Genomic DNA, 27,071 nt, shown 5'->3' on the forward strand with positions numbered 1-27,071 from the left:
AGGTGCTGGGGGATGGTCTCAAGGTATTTATGGGCTCAGATGGGTGCTGGGAAGGGTCTTAGGGGTCTTCGGGAGCTCTGATGTTCCAGGAGAGGCTCAGGCTTGTCTGGGCTGGGGATAATCATGGACTGAGATAGGTGCTGGAAAAGGGGGTCCCCATATTCTGGGCTGAAAAGTGTGCAGGGAGTCTCAGTGGGACATTGGAGGTGCCAGCGGGGAGGAGTGCGGTTTTGGGGGGCTGTTGGTGCTCCCAGGGCTGTGCTGGGGGATCCTGAGGGGTGTTTGGGGCAGAAGAGGGACTGGTGTTGGTAGGGTCCTGGGGGCTGTTGAGGCTTCGGGCTGAGCAGTGTTGGGGGTCCCAGGCTGGGCCGGGCCGAGTGTTGAGGGCCCTGGATGGTGCAGGGCGGTCCCGGGCAGTGCTGGGTTCCTCCCCGGGTGGTGTTGGGCTCTCCAGGCGGTTCTGGATGCCTGGGCAGGGTTGAGGTTCCGGGGCGGTGTTGAGTCCCTGGGCAGGGTTGAGATTCGCCGAGCAGTGTTCCCAGGGTGGTGCTGTGCCCCCGGGCACGGCTGAGGTTCCTCGGGCAGTGTTCCCTGGGCGATGCTGTGCCCCCGGGTACGGCTGAGGTTCCTCAGGCAGTGTTGGGGTTCCCCGAGCAGGGTTGGGGGTCCCCGGGCGATGCTGTGCCCCCGGGTACGGCTAAGGTTCCTCAGGCAGTGTTGGGGTTCCCCGAGCAGGGTTGGGGTTCCCTGGGCGATGCTGTGTCCCCGGGCAGGGTTGAGGTTCCTCGGGCAGTGTTCCCCGGGCGATGCTGTGCCCCCGGGCAGGGTTGAGGTTCCTCGGGCAGTGTTCCCCGGGCGATGCTGTGTCCCCGGGCAGTGTTCCCCGGGCAGTGTTGAGGTTCCCCGGGCAGTGTTGAGGTTCCCCGGGCGATGCTGTGTCCCCGGGCGATGCCGTGTCCTCGGGCAGTGTCGGGGTCCCCGGCCGCTGTGCGAACCCCGGCCCGGGCCGTGCCGGAAGCCGGAAGCCGGGCCGTGCCCGCCCCGCCGCGGGAGGAGCCGCAGCCGGAGCTGGAACCGGAGCCGGAGCCGCAGCCGGAGCCGGAGCCGGAGCGGGGGCCGGGGCCGGAGCGGGGCGGGCGGGGCCGCAGCCGGAGCGGGAGGAGCCGCCGGGCGGGACGCGAGCGGGGTGAGGCCGCGGCCGCGGGCGGGGGTCGCGGGGGGAGCGGAGCGCGGCCCCTCAGCGCGGGCTGGGCCTGGGGGGGTTCCCCGGCTTGTGGGGGCCGGAGCCGGGGGTTGGGGGTGTCCTGCTTCAGTTTTTTGGTTTGTTTTTAAGGATAATCCCCTGGCTGGGGCTCCTCTGCCTCAGAGGAACACGGGCGAGGCCGTGGGGCTGTGGCCGGGTGCGCGTCCCTCCGGAGGGGTTTCAGCGCAAGGCTGGCTCCCGCTCCCCGGGCAGGGCGAGGGAGGCGGCATCAAGAGTGTTGAAGCAGATGGGAATATATTTTTATGTCTGTATCTATATATAAGTACATCATAGTAGGTTCACCAGCAAGGCGAGCAAGCTTTCCCTTTTAAAGACTCCTCCAGCACCGTTTCTATCCAAATATTTATCTTCTAAAGCCTTGGACTAACCACCCTGGGGTCTGTGGGCAGAGCTGGGCGCTGGGGTGCAAACCCTGCAAGCCAAGTGCCATCACTGTTTCTGTCTGTGGAGAGAGCTGCTGATTCCTCCAGGGTGGTGGAGTTCATAAAAAAAAAGAAAACAGAATAACATACGGGTTCCTCGTTCAAAGGCCTCTCTCTAAGGGGTTTGCCAGGGATGAGCCCTGCTCAGTGTGTGTGATGGCAAAGAGGGTACTGTAGCCTGTTGTTACTGTTTTGTCGGTTGTATCGGAGGGATTGCAAGGGAAATAATGGGTTGTTATTTGTTTTTTGAGGCCTCATCTGTTCTCCCAGCAATGTGGGAGCATAATGCTTTATTTCCCAGCTGGAAGATTGAGTTACTCTTGAATTTGTCAAGGAGCTGGATTGGGGTTTTAGTGTCTGTGATTTACAGGGGGTGTCTACAAAGGTGTTTGCTCAGAGTGGAATGTAAATGGAGAGGGGTGGGAACTGCGATGTATCTCAGTGCTGTATTTTAGCGGGATTTTTCTGTTGTTTGGAAAAGGGGAAACCACAGTGTTTGACAGCATTTCTGTGGGGCTGTTTGTTATAAGTGGTTCCAGGCAGATCCTGCAAGCAGGAGAAGCTTGTTGAATCTGCTGGAATTCTGCACGGGACAGCTTCACAGGGGAAAGCTTTGGCACTCGGGAGCCAGGGGACACTAGATAATCTTTCAGACCACTTAGCACACCACTTGCAGTGTCCAGGCAACTAGAGTAACCAGAAAAGCTGGAGGGGGAAGAAAAAAATCCGGCCTTTAATATCCTGCAGATGTGCTGTCTCTTGCTTGTTTCGTGAATCTGCATGAATGAAAGAGTTAGTAAAGCAATGGTTTGTTTTTGTTCTCACGTGTGTGGCAGGTGCTTTACAAATGAGAAGAAAAAGCCCTTGTCTTGAAAAGGTTAATATGAGATATTATTGACCCAACCTGCTTTGCTTGCCCATGGGGCTCTTCAGGTGGCAAGATCTGGGACAAATATTTGCATGGAACGCAAGGAATGTCGCTAGGAGAGGGCCAGGAGCTAATTAACCTGGCAATGTAGTGCAGTGTGTTCTCGGGGTTGGGTTTTAATTTGGCATTTTTACCTTTTTGGTGTTTTCTGTGGCTAGAAATTTGACACTGATGTTAATATAACATCTGACATTAAACTGCTGGAGTTGAATGCTTAGGCAGCTGCTGACCAAACAAATTGGGGTTATTTTGATTTTCCTGACCTGATGCTCCATGTGACCACATAAACATGTGTGCAAGGGCGAAAAGGGGAGATCCTGTGGAGAGAGGAGCAATTGCTGAGGCTGGTAGTCCTGTGAAACTTGGGGGTTTTTGAAAATACACCCCAGTGTTGCATTAAAAAGAAGCTACTAAAATTGTTCTTGCTTGATGTTATTTGTGGTTTAGGGGGAGAGCTCTCTGCCTGTTCTTTAAAGACAATTCAGAGTTCAAATCTGAACTTTATCAGGTCTCTTTTTATATCCATGAATAGAGTTATGGCTGATTTGTGCTGTGGGAGCAGCCAGAACAAATTACAGCTGAGCAAATCGGAGTTTAGGTGGTTTGTTACTCAGGGCTGGTCAGCGTGCTCGGGTGAGCAGAGCAGGTCTGTGCTTTCCCAGGCAGGCTGTGCTGGGAGGGGTGTGCAGTTACCCTTCTCACAGTGCAGGGGTGGAATCTGGGGAGCAGAGTGGCGAATTAGGTCAAATGGATTCATGAGCTGGTTCCTGGGGCCAGGAAACTGTAGAGCAAAATGGGGACAGGGGCATGATTTTAATTTCCAGCTGTGATTATCCATCGTGCTTCTTGTGCTCTTATGTGATGATCCTCAGGCTGTGCTCTCAGGGCAGAGCATTGCTAAACTCTCTTCCAGCTGGCCCATTTTGATCAGGTTAGTGTTACCCAGCTCAGAAACAAGAGGCAAAGCAAAACTCTACATATTCTGCCTTTCCCCCAGGCAGTGCCAGTGTTTTTCCCAGGCAATAGGAAAAAATTTACACTGTGATTCTCACTTTGGCAGCTTGTACCTTGTCCAGCAATTTCTTTACGTCTTTTCTTGACCCCATCAGCTGCTCTCAAAGAGACCTTTGTGGCAGAGTGGAAGTGGTAGAGGAATATACTTTTTTTTCTTTTTTTTTTTTGTCAACTTAATGTTGATCTGTCATGGGTGTGTTCTTATAAGTGAGAAATAATTTGCTGTCAAATGCCCTTTTGTCACCCAGCACAATGCAGTTCTCGCTGGGATATTTAGTTCTGTGGCATCTCTGACCTGCAGGCAAACTTGGAGAGGAAGGTGGGGGCTTTGTTGCCTGCAGAGTGGCTGCTCTCACGTTGCTGTTACTCAATAATCAGTTGGCCTGGACATTAGGTTGCGAAAATTTAAACAAACTGTGAACTGCCGAACTTTGCCCCGCACATTCGGCTTGTTTCTCCGTCCTGTCCCTATTGCTGACGGGGGATTGAAGGAAAACAAATCTGGGTTAAAATAAGCGACTGAAATTATAGCGCGGGAGGGCTTAGCGGGGCTGCTGCGTGTGATGATCAGCTTTGTATTGTTGGCTTTTGTACTCGGTGAGCAATTGCTTTACGGGATGGATTCTTTCGGAATAGATGAATAAACGGAGTTCCATTGATTTTCTGGGAAGCTTTGTTCATTTACATAAGCTGCGAATCTCAGCCGGTTCTGCTCTTGTCAGGAAATTTCACGGCTTTGAGTCGGTGGGAGATCCTGAACCAGCAGAGACTCTTAGGAGTGCAGCTCGACGTTGTGCTGTTGGCTGGGAGCAGGTTTGCTCCAGAGGAGCCTTCCTTCTTCCCTGGGCGCTGCGGCGTTCCTGGGAGGGCTGCGCACACGCTGCTCTGGGGCTGTGCGGCCGCAGTCGATTCCTGTTAACGCGCCCCATCTCTCCTCAGGGATTTCTCCTTGGAGGCCATGGAGCTTTCGGCCAACGAGCTCAGCATCTATGACAAGCTCTCCGAGACCATCGATCTGGTGAGGCAGACTGGCCACCAGTGTGGCATGTCAGAAAAAGCCATTGAGAAGTTCATCAAGCAGCTCTTGGAAAGAAACGAACCCCAGAGGGGCCCTCCACGGTACCCTGTCTTAGTGGCTCTCTACAAGGTAAGACGATTTTTGTGCATGAGCACAGTGTTTGAGGGTCAGGGTTCTCCTTTGCACCTGAGCTTTTTATTTCCCATTGCATTTTCTTGATGAATTTTCCAAGATCTTTATTTAAAAAGCCGTGAAGTGTGGCTTCCTTCCTTCATGCCATGAGCTGCTTTGAGAGCAGGAGACAGCTGCCCAAGATTTGCAATGTGTGCTGTAAATTTACATTGTCAACATCTTCGTCTCCCATAAATCATTAAATAATGAGATTTGGATTGATTTTTCAGACTAAGATTCCTAGCGTTGGCATCCTGAGTGGAAATGTGAGCTAGGAAAAGAGATTCTTGGAGTTCAGGGTTAAGTAATGACCTGAACATGGCTCTGTTTCTGACCCTGCCACAAACTTCTACTTGTCTTTATTCTCCTTCTGGTCTGTGAAATAAACCTACTAGCATCATGCTTGATGGTAGAAAAATGTTTTAAGAGCCTTAGTTAAAAGATTCTGTAAAAACTTTTGCAAAGTGGGTGAAAGGATGCTATTGTTAGGTAGGTTTGGATTATTCAATCCCAGACTGGTTTGGGTTGGAAGAGATCTTAAAGATCATCTAGTTCCAAGTCCCTGCCATGGGCAGAGCAGCTTCCACTAGACCAGATGTTTGCTTCAAGTCTGAAAAGCTTCCCACTGACATAATACTCAGTAATACTTTAGTGTCATCTCTACAAATCCATTGCAGTGGGTTTTATTTGGAAAAAAATTCAAGCTCTCTTCCTCGTGTCCTATAAAAAGCTGTAAAATGAGGCAGGAGAACAGGAAACTTCAAATTTGAACTTTCAGCTTCTGTTCGTGTGTTTGCTGTTGATTCAGTTTGACTTTGGCCGGGGGAAAAATACGTCATGTCATCTCTTTAAGGCTTATTTGGGATTCTGGTATGGAGGAGGGAGCTGGTTCCAACTCTGCCAAAGTGTTTCGAGGCTTGATGGATGTTTGCAAAAGCCACAGGGTTTCTCTTGTGTAAGAGGCATGGCAGGAGTGCAAACTTTTATTTGATTAGGTAGGGAGGAAAAGGAACTATCTGTAGATAACCCTCATTGATCTCATGCTGGATTATTTGCAGTGCTAAAATACAGGAACAGAGTTGTTTGTGTGGCTTGGGTTTGAGAGCTGCTTAATTTCATCCTTGGACAGCCCTAATAATAAAACTGGGTGTCAGCTCTGTGTACATAAATAGCACTGCAGCTGAACGAGGAGACACAGCGAAAATAAGAGTGTTCATGCTGTGGTGCACAGCCACAGCCCTCTGATAGCAGCAGAGGACACCTCAGCTCCTGCAGTGTGATTAACTCCGTGCCTGTTTTCCCTGGCAGGGTCTGCTCACGCTGGGCTTGGTGCTGCTGACTGTTTACTTGGTGATCCAGCCCTACAACCCTCTGCCGCCCGAAGCGCCGCTCTCCAGAGCCCAGGCCTGGGGCTCCCTCGTCGGGCACATCCGGCTGCTGTCCCTGCCCATTGCCAAGAAGTACATGTTGGAGAGTAAGGAAATGTTTTCCCTGCTGTAACATAAGCCTAGCAAGAAATACCAACTTAAATATCAGCCACGCGAGTCGCTCGAGCGTCTCCGGGGCACCATAAATGCGTTGCTGGCTTGGCATCGTGGTTTTGTCTTTTCCTACCACTGTACTTAAAAATAGCGTCCTGGGTTCTAGCTTCACTGGGACTGAAGCATATTTTATCTCTAACTTGATAATTTTGTTCTTGCACATTCTCTTTTCCTTGCTTTTAACACCTCGGGTCTTTCCTCCACAAGAGTCCCCTTTCCTCTAGAAATCTTTGCACTTCTGAGAACCAGAACTGAGATGGCTCTGCTGGGGAAATGTCGCCTTTTCCTGGTTTTTCTGAGAAAGGCAAAACCGGTTTCTCAACCAAATCTTGATATTGTGAGCAACGTGTAAAAACCTCAGCTTATGGCCTGGTTTGAGGAAAAGGAGTTTTTGCCAAGTGGCATATTGGGAAAGGCCTGGAGGATTGAGTGCTGTTGTGTTTACGTGACATTAAGGGCAGCGTGTGTGTGAGGAAGTCAGATAAGGGTTCCCTCTGAGGTGATCCCATCGCAGGAGAGCAACATCATAGATTTTCCTAGAATGGCATGATAGCAATGGAAAAGTTTGGCTGTTTCTCATTCTTGGTAAATCATTTCACTGACTTAGACTGGCAGGTGGGTGCAAGCCTGGGCTCTGCCTCTGCTGGAGCACAAAGACTGTCAGTGATGATAAAGCTGAGAATTATTTTGAGCAGGGATGTGGCACAATGTCGATGGTCTGGCGGCTCACTGTAAAAACAAACTCCTGTAGCCATGCCCTTGTCGGGTTTATATTTAGCTTGGGCACCTCATTGTGCTGGAGCTGTCTGTGCTGGCTCTGACCTTCCTGCCAGAGCTAAAAAGGGCTCCCTGAAATGCCAGCACCATTCTGCATCCTCTCCCTCCCTGTTTTCCGATGACGCTGACGTGGGATTTCTGTTGGTTCCAATTTGTATGGGTGGGACAGGGTATCCCCCATTGTTTCTCTTCTTCCTTATACATTGGGATATCTCTGGGAGTGAAAAACAGAGGTGAGGAGATGGCTCTGATAAGCACTTGACATTAGGAGCCTGCTTATCTCTTACATCCCAGCTTTTCCACGGGTGAGCACCCCCCTGCTCCCGTATTGAGATGGAATGCAATGGGAATTTTAATGCTCATTTAACTTTTCACAAGGGCCAGCAGTGACAGGGCAAGGGGGAATGGCCTAAATTTGAAGGAGGACAGGTTGGATGTTAGGAAGAAATTCTTCCCTGTGAGGGTGGGGAGGCTCTTGCACAGGTTGCCCCGAGCAGCTGTGGCTGCCCCATCCCTGGAAGCTGGTTGGATGGGGCTTAGGGCAGCCTGGGATAGTGGAAAGTGTCCCTGCCCCTGGCAGGGGGTGAAGCAAGATGAATTTAAAGTCCCTTCCAACCCAAACCATTCTGTGGTTCTGTTGTATTTGTTCAGGCAGATTTTGTCTGGAAAGTTGACGGGTCCCTCCTTCAGATACCACAGGGTCCCTTTGGATGAGAAGAGCCCAGGGAGGTTCCTTGGCACAGGAAAAGGTTTGTAGGACAAAGGCTGCCTGAAACCCTTGAAAGAAATGAGCATCTCCTTGTAAAGATAAATAAGAGCAAGGAGCAGTTCTGGCCTGAACCAGCTGTATGATGAGGAGGTGAGGAAACATCCAGAGGAACACGGGGAAAGGGAAAGATGGATGGATGGAGAGGAAGGATGCAGTGTTATTTAAATGCACATAAAATCCCTCATGCCTCTCTGAGTCCTGTGAGTCTTCAGAAGCAATGAGCAATAGGGTGGGCAGCAATCCAGTTCTGGGGAAAAGAGGAGAGGGGGGAGGCAATTCCTGCTCTCTTTTCCACAGAATCAGGTTGTGGTGGAAGCCACAGCATGTCCCCATTAGCAGATTGACTGGAGCTGGCTGGAGTGACTTTGATCCTGCTTAGGCAAAAGGAACTGGAGAAGACCCTGGCTATGTGAATGGGAGAGTGCAGCACCCAGCCTGAACCTTGGCTGGGTTCCTGTGGGAATCCCTCATGTCCTGGCTTCCCAGCAGGCAGCTGCAGCCACTGACACTGTCCCAGTGACACTGGTGTCACCATCACAGCTTGCTGCTGAGAGCACACTGGTGAAGCCATCCAGCAGGGATCTGCAAAAGGGAGTTCCATGGCTTGTGGCTGAGTGCTCTCCCAGTCCCTTTCAGCCCTGCTTTGTGTGTGTTGTATTATTTTGCCCCTAATTTTGGCCTTGTTGTCTGCTGAAGGGAAGGGGTAAAGCTGCATCTTGTGTCTTGTATGTTGATGAGAGTGTAAGTCCAGGAGGTCTTGCAGGCAGGTCTGGTGTTCTCTGATCATGAGGGGACCTCTGCAGGTCACCCAGTCCAGCCCCGCTGCCGAGGCAGGGTCACCTGGAACTGGTGGGTTTGGAATGTGTGCAGAGGGGGAGACGTGTCCTCCCTGGGCAGCTGTCCCAGTGCTCTGCCACCCTCCATGGAAAGAAGCTCTTCCTCATGTTGAGGTGGAACTTCTTGTGTTTTAGATTTTGGCCATTGCTCCTCATCATCTTGCTGGGCACCGTGGAAGAGTCTGGCACATCTTCTTGGCATCCCTTGGAGATACATGCATTAATGAGGTAGAAGGGATGTTTGCGCTGTGCCTGAGCAGCAGAGAAAGCCGCTAATGGAGGGACTCAAAGTACAGACTCCCTTTCCCTATGTAGGTCCTGGGAAGAAAATTTTGAGGGGGCTGAGGATGGAGCTTGGAGCTTTCTGTGCTCAGGCACCAGTTCAGAGCCAGCTCGGGCTGTTCCTGTTGAAAGCCACCTGTTGTCAGCTGGAGGCTGCCGTGGCCCACCGGCAGTGCTGGCACACGTCGCCGTGGTGTGGACGCGGCCCAGCCCGGCGTGGGCGCACGGGTGGTCTGGCTCCTTCCTCTGTGCTGGGCAGGCAGGGGCAGCCTGGGCTGTGCTGTCCCTCCTGAGCTTTGGGACAGCTTTCCTGTGTCCGGGGTTGAGGCTGGAGCTCGCTCTGCTGGGAGGTGTGGGCTGAGCAGCCAGGTTTGTGTTGCCGAACAAGGGCAGCTCAGTTGCTGGGTTTCCCCAGAGAGCCAAGAGCTCCAGTCAGAGTGGTGCTGAGGCTTTGGGAGGTGCAGAGGTGCAGGATGTGCTTCTCCCCTCCCTGCTCCTCATGGTGACCTGCCCTCCATCCTCGTCCCTTCCACCCGAGAGCTGTGCTGTGGGTGACAAGGGCTGCCTGTCTGTCAGTGGCTGTGGGTGGACCTTTGAGCAGCCGAGGTGAGGAGCAGCATCCACAAAACTCTCTTGCATTGTTTATAGGATTGAGTCCAAAGTAAATTTCCTTTTTGCCTGTCTCTGTGCTCTCTTTCTTGCTGACTTTTTACCCTGGATCAATTCCCATATTCAACCTTATGTTCCCACCCTTTGTTCCTTGATAGCTGACTCTTAGACCCTTGGGTCTGTGCCTCTCTTCCAGCTGTTTTCCCAGGGCAAGGTCCCCGTGGTTGGGGAAAAGGTCTGTGGAAATGTGGTTTGCATTTGCTCTTCCTGAGCTGGTGTTCATGCAGAGCTTGTGAAAGCCCTGGTGCTGGGTCACGTTGGCTGCTCCTGCCCTGTGGCTCTTGGCACATCAGCCCTTCATTTACAACCCCGGAGTGGCAGTGGGCTCTCACACCTCTGGGTCTACCTGCTCTAAGGAGCACAGTGTATTGTGATGGGCACGTGGGTTAACTCACGGCTATCTAATGCTATTCCAGGGAAAAAGCAGGACCTGTGCATTCTGGATTCATTTCTCACATAGGCTGGGATGGGCAGTTCCTTCTGTGTTACAGTTCTCTGGTGTAAAATAGGGGTACGAGTGCTCCTCTCTCCCCTGCAATCACTAGGAAGTAATATTTGAGCTCTCAAAGCCTGCAGTAAAGCCAAATGAAAAGGGGTTTTCTGTTCTTTTAACAAATTTTAAAACTACACTGGTGGTCACTCTACCTGATTTTTCTTCTCTTCACAACTATGTCAACCCGATAGCTTTGTTAATACCTAAATATGATGTTTGATGTCAGCTGGTTGGTAACTGTTCCCTGCCAGCCACGCAGTGATGTGATGAGCAGAGCATTAAGCTGCTCTCACATTAACTCGTGTGTCTGCCTGTGGTAAGTTCAGTCCTTGCAGCTCAAAAACCTCAGCAGAGCAGGCCTGTCCGTGAGAACAGGCTGTGACCCAACGTGACAGTTTGCACGTTGTGCTGGTAGCAGGCATTGTAATGACCTCCAGGAAAATCCAGCTTTGCTTTTAATAATGACACTTGGTTCTGGGCACACTCATCCTGCACAGCCCAGAACCAGCTGGGTCAGTAACTGCTCAGCACACCTGAAATCAGACAAAAGCACACATGGATCTCGGTGCTGGAAAAGAGATCCTGTGCAAGTTATCCCCAGCTTGGAGTTGGAGAGTTAAAATACTCCTTTTTACATTGACCAGTAGGGTTAAAATCATGTTTACAGGTTTATACATGATTATTGTAGAGAAAGGAGCCCAGCTGGAGGAGCAGTGTTTAGCAACACCTTGTAAATGGCCTGTCATTGTGTTACTAAAGCCTGCTGGGTGCCAGAGCTATTTGTGGGGACGGGTCACAGCAGGCTGGGTTACTGGGGGAGGACAGCAGCTGGTTACTGGGAGAGGGCAGCAGCCTCTGCCTCTTGGCTGGCCCACCTTGGGTTTAGCTGGAGGCTTGCCTTGGCACTTGGCCAGCTCTTGTCTCTTCTCCAATCTTAACCCTTTGCAGGCAAAACACTTTTCCCTGCAGCCCTGGAGTGTTTTTATCCTTGGCACAGCTTTGTGCAGAAGGGAAGCATCCAGCCTGCCTGCCGTGCACGGAGAATTGCTGCTGCTTGAGAGCAGCGTGGGCACCCAGGGGTTCATCCAGCCTTTCCCCATGGTCTGAGCACCCAGGGGTTCATCCAGCCTTTCCCCATGGTCTGAGCACCCAGGGGTTCATCCAGCCTTTCCCCATGGGCTGAGCACCCAGGGGTTCATCCAGCTTTTCCCCATGGGCTGAGCACCCAGGGGTTCATCCAGTCTTTCCCTGTAGCTGAGCACCCAGGGGTTCATCCAGCCTTTCCCCATGGGCTGAGCACCCAGGGGTTCATCCAGCCTTTCCTCATGGGCTGAGCACCCAGGGGTTCATCCAGCCTTTCCCTGTGAGCTGGGCACCCAGGGGTTCATCCAGCCTTTGCCTGTGAGCTGGGCACCCAGGGGTTCATCCAGCCTTTCCCTGTGAGCTGAGCACCCAGGGGTTCATCCAGCCTTTCCCTGGGAGCTGAGCACCCAGGGGTTCATCCAGCCTTTCCCTGGGAGCTGAGCACCCAGGGGTTCATCCAGCCTTTCCCCATGGGCTGAGCACCCAGGGGTTCATCCAGCCTTTCCCCATGGTCTGAGCACCCAGGGGTTCATCCAGCCTTTCCCCATGGTCTGAGCACCCAGGGGTTCATCCAGCCTTTCCCCATGGGCTGAGCACCCAGGGGTTCATCCAGCCTTTCCCCATGGGCTGAGCACCCAGGGGTTCATCCAGCCTTTCCCTGTGAGCTGAGCACTCAGGGGTTCATCCAGCCTTTCCCCATGGGCTGAGCACCCAGGGGTTCATCCAGCCTTTCCCTGTGAGCTGGGCACCCAGGGGTTCATCCAGCCTTTCCCCATGAGCTTTGCAGCCCATGCTCTGTCTGACCCGTGGGGCTCAGGGATTCCTGAGCCCAAGGAGCATGGGCCTTCTCTGAATGAAGGGTTGCACAATAATGCTGCTTGGGAGGTAAGGCAGGATCTGATTTCTAACTTGTTGCCTCTTCTCTTGCTCTCAAAGGATGTAAATTTTTTTATTTTTTTTTTCCCCTAAGCAAAGCTGAGCTGGTTTTTGCTCTTGTTTTCGTGCATGTTCTCGTGCACCCGCTTTGGGGGCTGAAGCATTTGGAGGTGGTTGTGGGTCACAGTATGTACAGGGCTCCCTCCCATCACTGCACAGCTGCCAGTTTATCTGATCCTTTGTGTGTGTAAACAACCCTTTTATGATATAACCTGCGAGCAACCAGCAGACGTGTGTTGGCTCGTTCAAAGGGGAAAAGAAACGGCTGACTTTGCAGGGCAGGGTGGTGCCAAGCTGTTCATACTCTCTGTTACTTTGGCCTTGGTTCAGCCAGTGGGCTGTTTGTTTGGGTTTGCTGGCAGTAAACTAACCCCAAACCATTGTGGTGCTGTGGAAATGCTCTTCCTTTTACTTCTGTATTGTGAAGCCTCCAAAATTTCTTGTGTCCTCATTTGCAGAGTGAATCCTTACTTTGGATTTGCTTCCCCGGGAAGAGCATTTGCCATGGGTGGCCTCTTGCAGAGGCATTTAGCAGCCTGGCAGAGCCCTCTGTGTACTTGTGACACAGACGTGTCAAACCCTTCACAGGCTGAGGCCACCAGCAGGCAGGTGACAGCAGCTGGGAGGGATTTGTTTCCAAAGCTGTTCCTCTGAGGCAGATTGCTCGTGCAGCACAAGCTGTCGCTGGGGCAGGTAACCAGAGGTGCAGCTGGAGTGGGCTTTGGATGCTTTCCTGACAGCTCGGTCCCTGCCTTCCATTTCTGAGACTGGTAGGTGCAGATTTCTCCTGGAAATAATGCTCTTTTGCCCCAGTGGACTGTGAATTCCTCTTGGGCTCGGCTCAGCAGACTTGATTTCACAATGTCTGGTTGGATCAAAATCATTTTCGTGCTTTGCTCGAGGTTGACTAATGATCCCTGTGCTGGTGGAGCAGCCGTTACCCATTAGTGAGATGAACGAGTAGTTCTTCAAGCTGTTGACTTCTTCTCAGAACAACAATAAAGGGGTTCTTGATGGGTTTTTTTGTAGCTGTTATTTTGTTCCTAGCTGTTCCTAAAAATGCTGTGGACAAAACTGGGAGGTACTTTCTTCTCGTGGCATAAATATATTAAGTATACCCAGACCTACAATAAAAGTTCAGTATGAGGGAGGGGTGTAGATCTTGTGCTGAACAGGGACACTCTTTGTAGTATATATTTAAAACCCTGCTGTGATGCAGTCCTTAATGAGGACTTGCAGGCTGTAATTAATAATCCTTATGTTTCCTGCCTGACTTACTTAAGAACCCATCAGTTTAGCCTGACTTTGACATGACATTATAAATGATCAAATTAATTTTTAGTCTAGTGAAGAATTTCAGCAAGATGGAGTTTAGAAAACACTGCTTGTGCAACAAAGTGCTCCAAATGCCTCTTCCTGGTGCCACAGTGCCACCTGGTAATTACAGAGCTTGGAATTCCTACATCTGTAAAGCAGGAGTGATGGGATTTGCCTGTGTCATAGATTGTGATCATGAATTTGATGCCTAAATTGTTCCACTATCCCAAGTTGCTCAAAGCCTTGTCCAGCCTGGCCTTGGACACTTCCAGAGATCCAGGGGCAGCCACAGCTTCTCTGGGCACCCTGTGCCAGGGCCTGCCCACCCTCACAGGGAAGGATTTCTGTCCCATATCCCATCCATCCCTGCCCTCTGGCAGTGGAAGCCATTCCCACTCATCCTGATACTCCAGGCCTTGTCCCAAATCCCTCTCCAGCTCTCTGGGTTCTCTTTAGGCACTGGAAGGGGCTCTAAGGTCTCCCCAGAGCCTTTTCCTCTCCAGATGAACGATCCCAGCTCTCCCAGCCTGGTTCTAGAGCAGAGGGACTCCAGCCCTTGGAGCATTTCTTTGCCTTCCTTGGGACTCACTCCAGCAGCTCCACATCCTTCTTGTGTTGGGGTCCCAGAGTGGAGGCAGCTCTGCAGGTGGGGTCTCACCTGAGCAGGGCAGAGGGGCAGAATCCCCTTTTAATGAAACACCCAGGTTTGTACGATGGACCTACAAGAAAAGACAGAGAAATGTCTGGGGAATATTCAGTGCACAGCCATTCATGGGAGCCCTGAGTTCATCTGCTGCTTGCTGAAGTTGCTTGAATATCCCTAGGATTGGCCCTGGTGAAGCATGTGGTGGTCTGGGGAACAGCCTCATCCTCAGAAAGAGGAATCTGGGATTTGGAACCGGCCTTTGCAGGTTGTGGAGCTGCTCAGTACTTCAGCCAGTCCTCTGGGGAGCTTCCACAGTTACTGTGGGTGATGGCAGCAACAGACCCTATGGACACAACTCCTGGGGGGCTGTGGGGTCCTGGGAGTCTTCTCTGGGACCAGACTTCCCTGTGCAGACCTGGCTGGTGATTGTTTCAGCCTTGCAGCACCCAGTGCTAGGGAACAAACCAGCTTGGTGGGGAGCCAGCAAACTGCCTCAGCACCTGCAGTGCTGCAAGCAGGAGGTTTTCTGTTTTGAACACTTTGTTAGGGTCAGGAGCAGCCCTTGGCTCTGTATCCTGCAGGAACAAAAGTTCCCCCTGCTAGAGGCTTCCCTTTGAACCTGCTGCACTGGCAGATTGATCCTGCGCCCTCCATATGGTCCCTAAAGAGAGCAGGGCTTGCTGAGATCCTGCTCTCACATCCATGTGGGCAAGTGTCCATAAGTTAATTTGCTTTGCTGCAACGGGCAGAAGCAGGGCCAGGCCTTCTCAGGAACCTTGAGCTTACGATCTGATCATCCACACCCAGCATCTCTGGGGCTGTGCACACACACCCCTCTCCAGTGCTGGGGGCAGCCAAAAATTTGGGAGATCCTCTGTGAAAAAAGCCAAGAAGGGCGGGGTACTCATTTTAAATTGATGGTGACTTGAAAATTATTTTTCTGCATAGTGGAAAGTAGAGTCATAAACTCCTTGTAGCATTAATCATAGATGTGTTTTAAGGGAAGATTGTTATCTCTTGGTCTGAGCTGTGTTAGCAGCTGAAAGTCCCAGCCCTGGCTCTGCCAGGAGTTCTCCTGACACTGGGGAGAAGGCAGCTCTTGTTCTGGAGAAATAATAACACATAAAAGGAAATATTAGGTGGTTATGGCCGATGGGGAACTGAAGTTCTGTTGAACAAACTGAAAGCTGCCCTCAAACAGGGGTGAGAAAGCAGAGAGGAGTTGGCCCCGCTTCTGTCGTGTAAGGGATGGTTGGATGTGTCACTGCTACAGCTGCTCTCCTGCACTCCAGCTCCGCAGGGATAATTGCCCACGCCCAGCACTTCAGCGTGTGGTTGGGAGTGGATGGGAGCAGGGTGTGAGGGTTGTGCTGGGATGAAAAGAGCATCTTCCATTTGCATCCCTGAGCAGCCGTGTGTGCGCGCAGACAGCGCGCTCGACTTCCACCAGAACGATCCCCAGGGTGTCTGGGCAGGCAGGGTGATAATGTAAAAGGAATGCAGGGAGGGTAAGGAGAGAAAATCAGCATCCTGGGTAAAATCCTGCCCTGGTCCCCAGTGGCAGTTGGCTCCTCTGTGCACCATCTCTCCTCCCGCCCTCCCTGGGAAGGGCAGGCGCTGCCTGTACTTGTCATGCCAGTCACACGCATGCTGGTGCACAGACTAACACCCTCCACAATAAATCTAAAAGATTAATTACTAGGAAAAAAAAAAAAAAATCCCACAACCCCACATGCAGCATTTGAAATGCGTCTCAACCAGTGCTCTGCTCTGGTTATTCATGGGGAAAAGAAATCACCTCCTGAATCGAGCAATTGAGAATGCAAATATCCCAGCCTGGCTCAAAAGAGGAATCAAGCTCTGTACTGTCAAGCTGATTAGCATCCTGTTCCGTGGGGTACTGCCCTGAGCCCAGAGGGAAAATTTGGGGACAACTGTGCTTAATGCTTAGGGATGAGGTTTCTGAGTTTTGCCCAGAGAGAAATTACAGTCTTGCTACGCCCCGTCTGATGACAGACCATAGAGATGTTTCCTTGTTCTCTTCTCAGCGACTGCCCTTTCTCTGGTGAGATCTTTCAGCCTTTTGTTTCCTGTCACTGACCAGCTGTTTTTTGTGAGTTGAGTTTTTTTGTTGTTGTAAAACTGAAGCTTTCTACAGGCAGTGGAACAAAGATTTTCTTTTTTCTCTTGTGAGGAGGGAGGGAAAGTACGTCGGAGCAGTTTCTCATGGGAGTGGAACTTCTGCTTGCAAGAAGGATTTTACACTTTGTTTTGCCTTTTTTTCCCCTTTCCCTGAAAGCAGTGTAGATGCATCTTCCAGAAAGACTAGGAATTATATCCTGATCCCTTTCAGTCCATATCCCAGCAGTAGGGTGGGAAATGCAGCATTTGGGAGTTGAAAATACTCAGCAAGAAAGAAGCAGAATGAATCCCAATCTGCTCCTTGTTGCTATGTCCCAATGCACGTAAATCCTCTGTAACATTCCTCGTGGTCCATTGCAGATGTCAGAGGGGAAAATAAAACAAGAGCTCTCCTATAAAGTTCTGTTCATCCCTTCTTAGCCCTGTGCAGGAGTGTGAGCGTGGCTGGAAATTGCAGTGGCAGTGACAGGGAGGTTGTGCACGGTCTTTTTTCCCCCCAAAAAGCTGCTGTGCATCCTTGTTTCCCCCTTGATTTTTCAGCCACACTTCACTCTCCTTTCTCCCTTTGCCATCCCCTCGTCTCCCGAGTTTGCCTGCAGCAATGTCCAGGAGATTTTGGAGCTGTTTTGCCACGTGCTGTCAGGGTGGGCATGTTGGTGAGGACACCACCAGCCTTGGGTTTTTCCTGACCCACCCTGACAGATCAGGCCTAGGATGGCTTTGCTGGCACTGCCCAAGTTAAGCCTCTCCTGTTGGATTAAGGCTGCAGAACCAGGGCTGTCACTGCCATAAAATCTGTGTTTGAAGTGGAATTTCCATTCAGCTCTTCCATTTCTCACAACCTGCTGCTGTATCTCCAAATATAAAATTTGTGTTGGGGGGGTTTAGGTTGGATATCAGGGAAAGATCTTTCCCCCAGAGGGTGCCGGGCACTGCCCAGGCTCCCCAGGGAATGGGCACAACCCTGAGGCTGCCAGAGCTCCAGGAGAGTTTGGACACGGCTCCCAGCACAGGGTGGGAGTTTGGGATGTCGCTGTGCAAGGCCAGGAGTTGGAATTTGATCTTCATGTGATTCTGTAAATTAGAGCCACACGCTTTCAGTGTGGTGGCTGCTCTGCACATCCTTTAGCATCAAAATGCATGGGGTGTGTCAGCATTGTCCTGCTCGTTCCCTGCTGCAACAAGTCCCTGCTCTTAATGGTTTTTGGGAGAGCTGGTAAATTTGAGGCTGGATACAGGCATCAAGTTGTGTTTTCATGTCAAAATTGAATTTTTGAAGATGTAAACATATCCAGTGTTCATTACAGGCCAGTTCAGCTGATTGTGGTGTAACAACAGTTTATGGAATTTAGAATGAACGTGGCTGTGGTCCAGGGGTTGCTCGTGCTGGGACTTTTCTCCCCATTTCATCATCAAGTCAATGCATGGGATGAATGAAATCAGTAGCAGCATGTCTTGGTGAAATATGACATTTCCCCAGCTTCTTCTGCACATCAGAGACTGGGCAACCATTGCCTGGGACAAAGTATTTCTAAATTAACACAGTGGTAAAGGGGAGGGTGATGATTTCAGGTATGTCCTAGCAGGGTTCATGACACCAGTGCTAACCCGTGTGGGAGTTACTCTTTCCAACCTGGATCTTTTTTTTGTTTACTGGGTGTTATCTCCTTGGTAACACTTTTGGGTTTCTCTTTTGCTTATGGACTTGTTTCAGTTTAATTACACTTCGTGTGATGGTTGCCATCCTTCTGCTGCTCATGGAAGGTGATCTGAGCCTGTGTGCCTCATGCACAGAGAAGTGGAATTTCCATTAGCTCTCCCATTGCTCACAACCTTTAGCTGTATCTCCAAAATGTGCTGGAAACATTCCCTCCAGTTCCCTGTCTGGTGAAGCTTCTTCTTTTTGAGTTAACAGCCATCAGAAACTATAAGAAAACTCAGTGTTTCATGTTGGGGATAATGAGTTTATCACTGAATTTGTCTCCTTCCCATTCCATTTTTGGTCTTACTGAACAGGTTTCTCTTGTTTCTTCCCCAGAATGCCAGGACTGGTGGGCAGCAGGTTGCAGACAGAACGCTTCTGCACTTCCTGCAAACTGCACAGTCTGTTCTGCTGTGAAAAGCCTTCAGATAGTGACAGACTACAGAGAGCTATCAGAAAAGCTCCAGAGGCATCAGCCTTTTCTAATCAAGGTAATGCAGGGATTTGTGAGGGTGGGTGATGAGCCCAAAACCCCTGCCCAGTATTTTCACCCATGAACTCAAACTGCTCGTTCAGGACATGTGTCTAAGATGACATTTCACCCCAGTGTAAAGATGTGGGAGGAGAGAGCTCCCTGCATTGTTCCTCTGGCTAATGATCATTGTATTTGGACACTTAGCAATCCACGTGGCTCTTGCTCTTGGATGTGTTCTGCTGGGAGGGAAATGGGAGCAGGGGGCAACCCTGGGGGCACAGCTTTTATCTTTGTTTCGTGTTCTTTAAGACAGGGCAGCATCTCTCCTATGAAGAGCTGAAGCATTTTCAGTCCCAGGATCCAGAACTGGCAGAGGTTATAATAGAAGAAAATTCAGCTGAATTATGGAGCTGCCCATTTTTCTTTCCCTGGTGAGTCAGACAAAGCAAGTGATGGATGGACACATCCTTTCTGCATGGGTGCTCAAGCTCTGCCTGTGTGAGCCACCAGTGCCTGCCAGGTGCAGTTTAACTGGAGGGAAGGTGTACAGGAGTGGGTCACAGGCTGCTTCTGCTTGCTGGCACTGGTTTGCTCTGAGGACGAGACTTCTGCACTAAAAATGGAGAGTTGTGGCTTGGTCTCCAGGTATTGCTCCCTTTACAAGAAAATTATCCCAGGGACTGCCTGGTCCTCTTCTTCAGGCTGTAAATCATCTGGGCTGTGATCTGATCACCTGAGGCAACTGGTTCACATTTCTATCACCTCTGTCTGCTCAGTGGAAATCCTCCACCACTGGTGCTGACTGTCAAGAGATGCCATGACTTCTGCAAACACTGAGAAGTAATGGAAAGTCACAGAATCCTGTAATTTGTATTTGGTCTTGTGCAGAAAATATGGCCAACTCTAATCCTGCCCCAGTTAACCAAAAGCTCTTTGCCAAAGCCTTTTAGTGTGAACAAGACGTGTGAACAACTCAGAGCTCTCTAAGGTCTCAGAGCAAGCACTGGTACAGGGATGGTCAGGGTACAGAAGAATTAATCATGTCAGTCCCCTAAACAGGGATGTAGAAATAACAAGCCCCACCTGGCCTTTTCCAGTTACATTTCCTGGTCTAAAGAACAGCCTTGGGTCTCCCCTGCCTCGCCATGTGGGTTCAGTTATGATGCCACCACTCTGCATCTTTTGTAGTTAGTGGATCTGCTCAATGATTTGGATCATTTTAAGGGAAAAGGGGAGGGAAATGAAGTTCAGGTATCCATCAGGATCTGTTTGTTCCCTCTTTACATGGTCCTGGTGCAGGAGCCCAGAGGAAAGTGTGGAGGAGCATGGGTTTAAAGGCTGAGGTTGAATTTTGCTCCTGGCTCCCAGGGCTAGTCTGTCATGCTGTTTATCAAGCCTGAATGTTTGGCAAGAATTTTATCTGGAAAGTAGCTTTTAAATGCTAACATTATCATTGTGTGATGACTCTTTAATATGGGCTGGTTTGTTTAGGAACAAGTCCGTGAATAAATCTCGGATTCTGCAGGAATTTTTCCCTGCTTCCTCTTTGCTGTCCTTCCCCAAGAGAGTGACCTTGGAGAGCTGCTTCCTCATCCGCCATCCAGATTTGGGGAATACGGTGAGAAATTCATTCCAGAGACATTTTTTTCCTGTCTGTGTGTTGTCTCCCAGCACCTCTGAGTTTCTGTGGGATTTGTAGGGTATTTTTAGCTGATACAGTCCTGCAAAGGAGCATTTGGGGTTGTATCAGCTCCGTCCATCCCTGTGGGAAGTGGCATCTCAAGGTGGCTGTGCAGTTGTGTCTAGTTTGGGGCAGGAGATACCCTGTGCCCATCTCCCTTGGCAGCTGGAGATGTCACAGAAACCGAGGGACTTTAAAAGCATCTTGTTCCAGCACCCCTTGCCTGCTCCATTCGTGTGTCTGGCCTTGCTCTAGAGCTGGGTGAGGTCTTTTTGTGCGCAGTTGGGCAGAATTATTTTTAAAAGTTGCATTTTAGGAGCTGTTCCTGGCAGTGAGTCTCACTCATTCTGAGGCACTTCAGGCGTCTGGCCTCATCTCCTCTGTGTTTTCCTGAGTTTTGGGGATGTGCAGGCTTTGCCTTGGAGGAGAGAAGCCTTGCATGCAGCTGACCTCAGCTAAGATTCTGTGATCCTCTGGACACTGGGGGAGCAGCAAAGGTGTTGTTTGTCTCACCTGCCTGCAGGGCAGTGACTTGTCCCTGCTTTGGGCAGACAGAGCCAAGGAAAGCTGGCCAGGCTTTTGAAATGCTCTCCTTCTGTTCTAGAGCTACAGCCTGCACAGCCTCTTCATTGTTGGGAGCGGGCAGCTCACCCTGACTGTTGCACCTCTGGACACGTGCAGAGGACACTGTGAGATGTTCAAGGTGGAGCTGGAAGCTGGGGATTTGGGTGAGTACCAGAGCTGTGGCGTGCAGGGACTGGGGGAGCCTTTGGAATCAGGAGACTGCTTCTAGCTGGGTCTTTTCTGTCTGACAGCTGGGATGGTGGTTTGTGCCATTGTCACCTCCAGACTGGTGTGTGCCTGCTTGTCACAGCACAGGGAGGGATCCTTCTGGGCTGGGAGTTTGTAGCCTGGAACACCAACACTGGGATACCAGGAGCTGCTCAAAGCTGAGCAGTGTGGGTACACAATGAGTGTTACAGTGAGCACATCCCTTTGTGGGAAATGGGAGCACTCATTAAGGATGGGCTCATCTCACAGAGCCTCTCCGTTGCCTCTTCCCAAGGTTATGCCAGCGCAGATCACTGGACAATGAACTTCATGGCCAGAGGGACAGAGCCAGCCGTGGTTTGTGATGGAGCTGCCAGCTAAGGATGGTGGGGTGGGAGAACAGAGCTGTTCCCAGGACAAGAAGACTTTCAGCTTTGAAACCAAGGCAACGTCTTGAGAGGAGCGAGCCAGGGCAACTGGGGCAGGCAGCTTTGCCACCCTGCATGTTTACAGTGTTTAAAAGTGACTATTTTCCTGACCCTTGAGGTAATCCTTTGCCTTTCCTCAAATGTATTTTGGGAGAAGCTCAAGCTATTTATGACCCTCCCTGTCCCCTCAGGTAAGCCCTGGGTTTGCAGCAAAGGGTTTTTTTTCCAGGAGCAGCAGATGGATTTCTCAGGATGAGATTCACCTTGTGTTCTTTGTGGATTATGGCACTTCTGAAACTTCCTGGGGGGTTTGGGAGTGGATGGGGTGTGTGACATTTCTGTGTACATTCCTCCTGAGGAGGAAGCTTTGAGCCTGTGTAGTCAGGCCAGTTCTATAAAGGGAATGAATTGGTGATGTGTCTCAGCTCTCCCTCACGTCCGCAGCTGTGTGAGCCCTGCAGAGCTCATCTTGGCTCTGCTCCCGAGCTGGGAGAGCCTTGAGCCTGAGGGCAGAAACTCTCACCCACTTTGTCCTTCTTGTACCAAAAGAATCCCTTCAGGCCTCTCTGTGTTGTGATCACTCTTCTGCAGCTCTCTGTCAGCAGGTTGTGAGTGAGTCAAATGATAATTGTGCTTTTCTTCACCTCCACTTCCTTTCCTGTAAAATCACCGACACAGACGCACGTGTTAGTGGTGCTGGCAGTGCAGGAGTTCTGGATGGAGCTGGGGCTGGGAGAGAGCAGCTCTGTCCAACTTTCGCCTCAGACACCAAGGGCTGCACAGCCGTTCTCAGCTGCTCTTTGTTTTTGGAGGTGCTGCCTGCGTTCCCAGCCCACGGTACCTCTGGGAGCACCTGAAACCTCCCTCTTCCCTGGCATATTTTTGCATTGACTCTTTCCAGACCTGGAACTCTGTCTTCAGAATGAACGTTGGTTTTTCCTGGGTCCTTTCCAAGCTGCCTTTGCGTGTTTCCTGCTGCTGGAGCGGTGCTGTCTCCAGTGCCCTGAGAGAGGCTCGGGTTCGGTGTTTGCAGGCTGCGGATGCTCCGGTCCCTTCCAAGTCTGATCCTTTGGGTCTGATCCCACTGCTGGAGATCATTTACAGATGTGTCAGGCTGAACTCATAGGCCAGGGCTGGAGTTCAGGACATACTCTCACACTTGTTAATATGGAGTTGGGAGGGGTTTTGGTTGACAGTGAGTTAACTCTGTTCTCAGGAACAAGAGCCTTTTTCTCTGTAAATATTTTAGGTACATGTAAAATGACAGATTGGGAAAATGTCTGTCCAGCCTTTGTTTTTGAGGAGAATGGGAGCAAACATTGTGCTAATCTGATTAGGAGCTGACAAAAGCTGCCAAGTGGGATGACCACGTCTGGCTCCTGTACAAGAATAAGGCAGAGGACAGTTCCTGCTCCAAAGAATTTAGTCTGAGGCCTTGACACTGCAAACATTTCTATGCATAACCCTTGTTTTTCTCCTGTCAAAACAATGAGAACAAGCCCAGCACCTGTGTCAGTCTGTGCACGGCCCTCGGTGCTGGACACACACCAGATCTAGTAGAACCAAAGGGGGAGAGTCTGGCTCTCTCAGGATAGAAAAGGACTAATATAATTGGTTACAGAGTATTAAAGGGAATTGGACCAATAAAACTGCCATTAGTATTCTCACTGCTTGGAGTGTATTTCACACTCATGACACTACATTCGATCTTGTACATGCCAAGACACACACACACACACCACCCCTCTCCCTCCTCTTAAAGCCTGGGTCTTAGTTAATGGAAATTTGGGAGTTCGGTGATGGCAGAATTAGAGCCTCATTAGTGACTGTTGCTATTTACACTTTGACAGCTTCTCAAATCAAATTCAAAGGCTGACAAGGTTACTTCACCTCTTACTGGTTTTATATCTGAACCATTTTTGTAAAGCATTTGCTCAAAGATGCTGCTGGAGCCATTCTTGCTGAGATTGCGGCGGTTCGGTGACACTGTCACCGCTAAGTGTCCTTGACTGTAACTTGTAAAAGAGCTGCGGAGACAATTCCCAAGTGTCTGTGAAATGCCTGGATTTTGAGAGCCACACTTAAGCCATTGTGGCTGTCTGGCTCTTTCGGGAAGAAGCAGAGAAAATGGATCTATTTACAGTTGGTGTTTGGACTGGGAGGAGGAGGGGGAGGAAGGGGCAGGTTTGTGCCTGTTTAGCAGAAGTGTTCTCACGTAGTGCTTCTCCCTTCCTCGAAGAGTTGCAGCTGGTTGGACAGGAGCTGGTGAGTCTGGCCTGTTTGCAGAGCAGCCTTCCAAGTGCACTTTATGGGCTCTGCATAAGTTTCCAGCTCTGTCTCAGCAATACATTGCATATGTCCCAACCTCGCTCCCTTTGGAGTTTACATCATTTGTTTTTAAGCTCTCCGGTATATTTTCTCTTCCTCTTCCAAAAGCTGTAAGGAATTAGCTGCTAAACTAAAACAGGAGGGCAGTTCTCCTGCTGATAAAGAGCCGATTTTGGCCGAAGTGCAGAGCCCCGGTCTGCAGCACAGCTTCCAGAGCAGCTCCTGTCTCCAGCTGCCAGAGGAGTGGTGCTCACACCTTCCACATCCCAGGGCGGGCGAGGAGCCACGGTGGGAAACCCGGGGGTGAGGCCACAATGGCAAAACTGGGATGGCCAAAGGGAGATTTTGATACCTTTACTGCAATTAAGCCGTGGTCATCTTCCTCATCCAGAGCTCCAGCTTCACAGCATCCCTGGAAAGGCTGCAGGACTTCCCTAGAGATCCTGGTGGTCCTAGTGGCCTGCTGAGGTGGAAATAGGGGGAACAGGACAGTTCCTGCAGCTATTGAGGTTTCACAGCCATGATCAGAGGAGTCACAGAAGGGGGTGTCCCACCATGGTCTCCCTCACCTCAGCTCCCCTTTTGCACTCTGCTGCTGGTTTGGACAATCTCCCACTCCCACTCTGCCCAGCTCACACGGCTTCCCAATCAACGCATTTTAAAATCCCTTTTTGTGCTTCAGAGCTCATTGCCTGTGAGCTGGGAGATGGATTCCTCCTCACCCCACATCCCCCAAGCTGCAAAGCTGCTCTGAAATCGCACCAGAAATCGGTACTACGCACGAGCCCAGTGAGCAGAGGTGAGGAGGGGGCACCTCTGCGCTTGCCAGGCTGGAAGGACGCGCTGTCCCTGTCAGCTGGGCGGGAGGATCGTGGTTTAAAGCTGCTCCCCAAAGCTGGGGTCACTGAACGGTGCTGTCAGCCAGTCCTGAACTCAGGGTAACTGAAAGGAGGAGAAAGGATTATTATGATTTACTTCAGTACTGGGAAATCAGCAGCCCCCACGGGAGCAAAGCTGGCAGTTTCTATTGATTGGGTTTTTTTGCTTTCTTTGTTCCTTTTCAAAATTTTTTTTTTTTTTTCCTGCCCACTGTTATTGCACACATTGATTCCCCTGAGGGGTCTCTTTGCAGGGCCCTGGAGAGCTTTGAGTCAGATTTCCCATGAGTCTCCAGACTTCAGCTTCTCCCACCAGGCCTGTTTTCGCAGTGTTCTGGAGGAGAAGCTGGTTTGTCTGGGCTGGATCAAAGCACCTCCCTTCCCTCGTGGCCTCCTGGGCTCCAGCAGCAGCAGGAGGAGGTGGGAGGCAGGAGAGCATCTCGTGGTAGAGATGTGAGCTCTGTAAACACGTGTCTCAGAAAAGGGGATCCTTCTGCCTTGAACCCCTCTTGTTCCCTCCCTCCAGGAGGGAAGTTTCCCTTCCCCACACCCCAATCCCAGGTCCACGTTCAGCCTCGTGGCCCCCAGGAGAACTGGACACTCCTGGGGTGAGGCCATTTCTGTGGGTGCACAAAGAGCTTTCGCTTCCTGCAAACCAAACTTTCTCCTCTTGATAAATTTTATAGGTAGAACTCGATATCCTCCTCTTCAGGAACCTCCTCCTTGTAAAGGGCAGATTTAGTGTCCTGCTGGGTTAGACAAGGGAGATGCTGGACTTCCCTTTGCTTTGGAGATTCAAACAAATGGCAGGTGATTTATTTTTAGCATCATCTCCTTGTCTTGGGGAGGGAAGCCGCATTCTTAAGGCTCAGAGGTGCTGGGAAGTAAAGCTATATATGCATAAAGACTGTTTCAATGCTGAACACTAAATTCAGTGATGGATTTAAAAAAAAAAAAAAAAAAAAAGAATGTGAATATGCACTTAATGCAGAATTTTATGGATGGTCCTAATTTAATATATTGCAAACTTTGTAAATACTTGGGAAAAGCCTGTAAAGTGTGTAAATAAATGAGATTTGTATGTAAGAAGAATAAAATTTTTTAATTTTTGCAATTAAATACAAGTGTTAATGACCCTTTTCCCTTTTCCTGATTTTTATTTTCATGTTGCATGTCAGCTATGGAGGGGTTATTTCACCTTTTTTTAGGGCACTTTTTCTAAGGGAAATGTAATTATAAATGAAAAGTCAGAATGCTTTTGTTTAAAAAAAAGTCATAAAGAACACTGTGAAAAAGGAGTAGTCTGGGAAATGTTCTGTGGGTTTTATCCTGGTTCTCTGAACAAAGTTGATGAAACAGCTCTGCCTGTCCCTCCTTTCTTTTCTTCCATTAACAATCTCCATGTTTCCTTTACAATTCAGTTGATTTTAGCCAAACTTTGAGGCGTGGAAGACGATAAACTCCTCCAGAGCTCATAAATCCAGGCGAGTAGGGAGAAGAGAGAGTTCCTGTTACTCCCACACCAGTGCAGGAGCCTTGTTAGACACCGGCCAGCCCCGCTGGAGACCCTCGAGACGTGAGTCAGTGGAAGCCCAGGCTTGGTCACTTCTGTGCTGCAGAGTGGGGCCTCTCTGGAGCCACCAGGCTGGAGCAGACCCTGTCAGGTGTTGGTGTGTGGCTGCTGTCCCCGTGCAGTGGCCGCTGCTCCCCGGGGTGTGGGGATGGGCTGCTCCTTGAGCGAGCAGGAGGAGAGCTGCACTCCACATATCCTGTCAATGCAGAGCCCACGGTCTGCTTGTTCCAGCCAGCCCCGAGGGCAGACACAGGCTCTCAGCTGCCCTGTCTGGGGCAATTTCAGCTCTGTACCCCATTCTTCCGCTCCTGCTCCCCCTTCTCCTGATTCGGGTTCAGGGAGGAGGCATCAAGCCTCTGTTTGTCCCTGTTCCCAGCAGGCTGGGGGAGCCCGGGGGGCTGCTCCTCATCTGCCACATGCTGTCACCCCAACACAGACACGGGGCTGGCCGAGGTGAGCTCTGACTTTGGGGAGTTGCTGTGCTGCAAACTGCTCTCAGCAACTGCATCTCGCTGCCTTTGTAATGCAGCTGCATTCCAGGGGTAGAGGAGGGGCTCTGTGAAAACAGGGCTTTGGTGCTTGCTGTGGGATTATTGTTAGAGGCTCTGGGTGACACTGTGGTGGGTATTTACTACAGGGCACCTGTGAGGAGGAGGAAGTTGATGAGGTTTTCTGTGGGCAGCTGGAAGTAGCCTCGTGGTCACAGGTCCTGGTCCTCCTGGGGAACTTCAACCACCCTGATACTTGTTGGAGAGACAACACAGCTCAGCACGGGCTGTACGTCCAGGAAGTTCCTGCAGATCATTGAAAATAATTTTGATACAAGTGGTGGAGGAGCCAAGGAGGAGAGGTGTATTTCTGGACCTTGTACTACCAAACCAGGAGGGACTGGTTGAAGATGGGAAGGCTGGGGAAAGCCTTGCTGTA

The 27,071-nt window shown here is 50.6% G+C and overlaps 1 protein-coding gene across 2 annotated transcripts; it reads left to right on the plus strand.

Annotated features, from left to right (window-relative positions):
- Positions 1 to 1,130: 1,130 nt before the first annotated feature.
- C24H6orf89 (chromosome 24 C6orf89 homolog) lies at positions 1,131 to 26,153 on the plus strand. Of its 2 annotated transcripts, none has more exons than XM_040085692.2 (8): positions 1,131 to 1,186; positions 4,568 to 4,775; positions 6,126 to 6,291; positions 18,347 to 18,501; positions 18,795 to 18,916; positions 19,977 to 20,103; positions 20,771 to 20,894; positions 21,233 to 25,807. In XM_040085692.2, the coding sequence occupies exons 2-8, from the start codon at positions 4,587 to 4,589 to the stop codon at positions 21,316 to 21,318; spliced, it is 969 nt and encodes a 322-aa protein (XP_039941626.1). In that variant the 5' UTR covers positions 1,131 to 1,186; positions 4,568 to 4,586; the 3' UTR covers positions 21,319 to 25,807. The 2 variants fall into 2 exon arrangements, 1 of the variants encoding a protein (XP_039941626.1); XR_009208496.1 differs by lacking the exon at positions 1,131 to 1,186 and adding an exon at positions 25,993 to 26,153 and having other exon boundaries at positions 21,233 to 25,381.
- Positions 26,154 to 27,071: the final 918 nt, after the last annotated feature.

The sequence above is a fragment of the Hirundo rustica genome, chromosome 24, assembly GCF_015227805.2.
Source record: "Hirundo rustica isolate bHirRus1 chromosome 24, bHirRus1.pri.v3, whole genome shotgun sequence".
Classification (NCBI taxonomy): Eukaryota; Metazoa; Chordata; class Aves; order Passeriformes; family Hirundinidae; genus Hirundo; species Hirundo rustica.